Source organism: Echinococcus granulosus (assembly GCF_000524195.1).
Source record: "Echinococcus granulosus chromosome Unknown EG_S00212, whole genome shotgun sequence".
In the NCBI taxonomy this organism is placed as follows: Eukaryota; Metazoa; Platyhelminthes; class Cestoda; order Cyclophyllidea; family Taeniidae; genus Echinococcus; species Echinococcus granulosus.
This window is the reverse complement of record NW_020170592.1, coordinates 31,519-36,453: the sequence shown is the minus strand read 5'-3', so window position 1 is coordinate 36,453 and position 4,935 is coordinate 31,519. Positions and strand designations below refer to the sequence as shown.

General features: G+C 42.6%; 2 protein-coding genes across 2 annotated transcripts in view; both read right to left on the bottom strand. All coding sequences in view use genetic code 11, as the record gives it.

Annotated features, from left to right (window-relative positions):
- Positions 1-786, bottom strand: part of EGR_10360 (hypothetical protein) — a gene marked incomplete at both ends in the record, with an annotated part of 8,366 nt that extends 7,580 nt beyond the window's left edge. The window contains one exon of the mRNA XM_024499609.1: positions 775-786. Within this exon, the coding sequence (XP_024345979.1) occupies positions 775-786 (12 nt within the window). The remainder of the gene's footprint in view (positions 1-774) is intronic.
- Positions 787-1,668: 882 nt separating this feature from the next.
- EGR_10359 (Ankyrin repeat and KH domain-containing protein mask) lies at positions 1,669-3,421 on the bottom strand (the record flags this gene model as incomplete). The annotated part of the gene is made up of 5 exons (XM_024499608.1): positions 1,669-1,790; positions 1,945-2,278; positions 2,432-2,794; positions 3,144-3,221; positions 3,335-3,421. The coding sequence occupies 5 exons, from the start codon at positions 3,419-3,421 to the stop codon at positions 1,669-1,671; spliced, it is 984 nt and encodes a 327-aa protein (XP_024345978.1).
- Positions 3,422-4,935: the final 1,514 nt, after the last annotated feature.

Genomic DNA, 4,935 nt, shown 5'->3' with positions numbered 1-4,935 from the left:
TGCTTGCATGTGCCTTAGGAGGGATTCTTGGCAGCTGAATAATCCACTGCAATGATTGCAGGCAAATGGCCTTGCGTTTACAGGGCTAGAGACAAGACGTGGGGGGAGAACAAGGTTTACGTGTTGATCGCACAGAAAACAAGGCTTTCTGCCTCCACAGCGAGTGCTAAATCTTATCAGTTTGCGCACGAACTAAGTGGTGGAGGAAAGTGCAGGGTTTGTGCACATGCTTGATCACATAGATTATATCTGAAGTGTCGCAAACCTAGGAGATGAATAAGATGATAGTACAACTGTGTCCATCTCCTATCCCATTTACCAGCTCTCCTGTCATGCATCGCCGGTGATAGTTGCTGAGGTCATCGAGACCACCGAGCTGTGAAGCAGTTTAATCAGGAAATGAAGCCTGAGGCAAGTGTACACTTCCAGGGCGGACAATTAATGTATCTGTGTGCACATCCACTTGTTGGTGCGTTGAGTCCTCCTGAGAGCATCCACATTTTCTCGTATTCTAGAGTGCCAAGATTGGCTGGAGGTGGATAGTAGAGACAATATTATTAATAAGTGATTGGAGAGGCGTCAGCCCAGTCGGTATTTGTGGAGTTGTGTGAGAAGGCGTTTGCATCTCCGCAGTGGGGATTGTATTAATGGGGTCGTAGGCGTGGCCAGACCTCACATTTCGGCACGCCTTTCATGTGCTCGTAAAGACTTGTCCTTCCAGTACACGAGTGACGTTTGGAAGAACAAATAAACCAATGACACATCCAAAATTACTTGTTTATTCATTTATTCCTTATTAATATTCAAATCTTTTCCAATTTTAACATAGGTGACATGTTTTGCCTTAACTGCTTGAAAGACATAGGTGGCGCTCATCACGATGCATATCATTCAAGTGATCCCGAAGTTTGGCTGGTCCTGGGAATGATCTCTTACAATCTAGACAGATGCAGTCCCTCATTTTGGGCATCGCCAATTGATATTTTAACAATGGTCATCTCTTGGCTCCCTTTCTGCACAATCACAAGCCACTATGGGAAACTCAGTGCCGTTTGGCAAGATATTGTGAATGGGTCTGATGTGGGCTCACTTAAATCGCTCTCTTCTACCAGGCCTCCGCAATTCTCTTTGCCGTGGCTGATTTTACCGATCGCCTCAGAAAGTTGCTCTCTATTCACTTCCTCCTGATTGGCCAAAGCAGATTAGATCTAATTTCACGATCATGCAGGAGCCATCAATTCCCCGAGAGGCAAGTGAATGGAACCTTTAAATGCCATCAACCAATCCGTCTATAAGGTGTCTGTCAAACTGACAAGGCAAAATTTCCCTGTCTTTTTTCAGTTCTCGCGCACGCGAGGAACCTAAGCAAAGCTTTAAACGAGCAGAAATTTTTTATGCAGCTAGTCCAGTTTTAGCTGGTGTAAGCCCATCCATCATGGATGATCAAGTCGTGCGCAATTCGTTCCCCCTCCATGCCGTAACGTATATTGCGTCCATTATGCACACATGACAGGTAGCAATTCAATAAAATCAAGTAGTATAGTCATATCCTTAACAAAGGAGTATGCAGTTGATAGTTGCAAAATTAATTTCAGTCACTACAGCGTTACAAAGTACCTGTTTGTTGAAGAGCAAATTGTGGAGAGCAAATAGCAAGAAAAATGGAGACTACAATGTTCTGTTAGTAGGAGCTTTAAGTAGAATATCAGAGAGCTCAGTATACCTTCGTTCTTCCGCCACAGAGAAGGCGGTATCGCCAGTTACTTCATTCACTGCGTTTATGTCAGCTCCTAGAAGGGGTGGCCAAAATAATGACATCTGTTAAGTGACAGCAGTTGTGATTTTTAAGAATTAGCAGTAGTCAGTTTGCAGTTAAGGCCAGGTTATTGTTTCTCAGCTAATAAAACATGCGCAAGGTCACACTGTTTAGAAAATGCTTGTCACCTGCATCTAGGAGAATAATGACCATATTGACATTTCGTCTTCCCGTAGCGAGTATGAGTGGAGTGTCGCCATTCTGATTCGTGGCTTCAATATTTGCCCCCCGGGAAAGAAGAAGACGAACGATTGACTCATTACCACCGCAAATGGCTGCATGAAGAGGACGTTGAATCGAGGTGTCTGAAAAATTGACGGGCGCCCCACGAGCGAGCAAGATTTGTACCACCGACATATGTCTGCCTAATGCGGCCTCTGCGAGGGAGGCGTACAACTCTCTCCTCCGATACTCGATCGGGACCTCCACCGTTAAAAGTAGCTCCAATATGGCAACGTTACCCTAAACAGAAGCATTGTGGTTAACAGTTTGCAGGGGGCATTAACACCCTGTGCATTGTTATATAGTAGTGTCACAAAATGGAGATTAGATACCACTCTCACGGGTAAAGAGTAGACAGAATGGAGTGGTCTAGAGCCCACTACAGACACAAACCATATGAGATGCGTAAGTGAGGGCCGATTCATTGGAACTGTTTAATTCGGGCGTCGTGGAGGCACCTTGCAAGATCAGATATCGCACGATATCAATGTGTCCAAAGTAAACGGCATGCATTAGGGGAGTGACGTCGAAAGAATTGAAAATATTTATGGGGATTCCATGCTGCAGGAGAAGATGCACACAGCTTATGTTGCCTATCATAGCCGCCATATGTAGTGCCGTGTTACCATGTGTATCAGTGGCAGTAACTGACGCATCGTGCTTGAGGATGACGGACATGGCCTGATCAGAACCACACTTGGCGGCCTTCAAAAGAGGCAGCTCGCCATCTTCACATCGAGTCACGTTAGGGTCAATCTATTACGAAGAGAAGCAGGATAGAGCGTGAATATAAGAAAAATGCGGCAGTTGCACACATCCTTACTAGTCAAAAATGTTCCAATTTTTCTTTTCAATGAGGGGTTTAACAAAAATAGTTTAACACAGAGATTTGATGGCTCCGTGATGCAAAGTATCTACCACCTACCAGTCTGAGATATGCATGAAAAATAAGTATTGCAAACGAGAGGAAGTCCTACTAAACTGAATTAAGGCATTTTTTGTTTTAAAGTTTGCCTAAATTATTGACTACTTTAATTTTTTCGAACCTACATTCTAACTGTAAAAGTGCAAATGTATTTGGAATAAGCGAGGAGAATGAACTAACACCCAGTTGAAATAGCGATTCGAGGGCGGCAGGATTGTTGGCTACGATGGCTTGTGTCAGTGCACCCTGGTGGGAGGACTAAAATTATTCAACAAGCAGGAAACAAGAAGTTCCACCAAAGGCATTAAGTTTGCAAAAAAAATTTATTAACTGAAATAAAACGAAATTGCTCATTAATGACTTTTACGCACCTCAGGACGAATCATGCTGCTGAATTTCGGCTGTGGATTTTTAATCAGACCTCCATTTACCTGAGTTGTAATATAGATTTCAGACATTTACTTAAGAAAGTTTTTAATCTTTTAATCTACGACCAATAAAAGATTGGAATAAATTTCTAATCTGATATAGATATTCGACAAGAACACTGTCATTTCTAACAGTGGATAGCTGCTGCCCTCTTGTTTTAATTTACTGGGCAAGCGTCGGGTTTTTTTGATGTTAAACTACTAAATTAGTGCTCTATGTCAAACACCGTTACCTTTGTATGCTTTGATAATTCTCGGATCATTGTTACCAGGTCCTAAATTTGCCAATATTTTGACGCAAAATGGATTAAAAATGGGATGGTTTGGGGCAAAATAAAAAAGTGCAGATCTGGCTGTTTGCGATGTGTTAGGAGTTGCTTAAAGGTGAGAGATTTTGTGTGGACAAGGCGAAGAAGTACATAGGAAATGGTTTTTTGACACAAAAGTGTCAAAATGTCATTCACAGCATGACGGAGAAATTAAACGACCTCGGCGCCAAAAGTTGTGGGCAGTGCCACAGTTAACAGGTAGTTAATGAATTGACTTGGTAATGGCATTAAAGATGATTACATTGGAGCAGAGTAGTGTACTGATGCCTATTTGGAATTGTTCACTTGTTCAAGGAAGGGAATTACCCATTTCTTATAAATGAGGAAGTCTTCTTACTTTTCGCCAATCCGTACTAAACTTAGAAGGTTGGTTTAGACTCAGAAACGGCTACTGGCTGGAATATAGCTGAGTCGTGCATTTGACAGCGCCTCATTCTATATGTGCTTCTTGTGGGGGATAAAACAATGTCTGGAGTGCAAGGCATAGAGTGTCACAAAGAAGGCAACGCTTCATCAAAAACATCAAAAGCGATGTCAAACCAATGGTATGGTGATGCGTTGCGCGATGAGGTGAAGTATAGCTTAGTAGAAAAAAACGGGTGAAGAGTTTTCAGTCAGCAACTGGGTTCGCCTTCATTACAAGGTTGGTAAACTTGTATTCACATCTCCACGATACTCAGCGCCCAGCATTACAGTTACTTGGTTGACGGTTTTGTGAAGTGTGTTAAAATCATCATGATAACGTAACAAATAAGCTACTCCTCTCCTGCCAAAACAACATATTGAATGCGACAGAGGTTGGCTGGCTGAGAGGGGAGGAGGGGTAAGGTTAGCGTGGTGAAGGGAGGGGGGGGGGGGAGGGAATTGCCAAACTGATTTGAGTTGAAGTGCCACAAATACGGGAAAATAATCGACCAAATATGTTTTTGTGGGCACAATGAAGTTAAGTGGATGAGCTCAATGTAAGGCTTTGAGTTGATAAACGCTAATACAGATATTACCAGTAGAGAAAGCTACTGTCATGCGTACACACATACCGACACATGAGGAATTGCATCCACCTTGATAGGACTTTGTGTAAGGTGACGTTATATGGTCTAGTCTAATTCTTCATATGGCCCATAATAGATGCGTTTTATAGGAGCCTCCTTTCTTCCCTTTAAACTCTCAAGTTCTCCTCCATATTCTGGTATGATTTTTGCTTTTTCAAAGTGA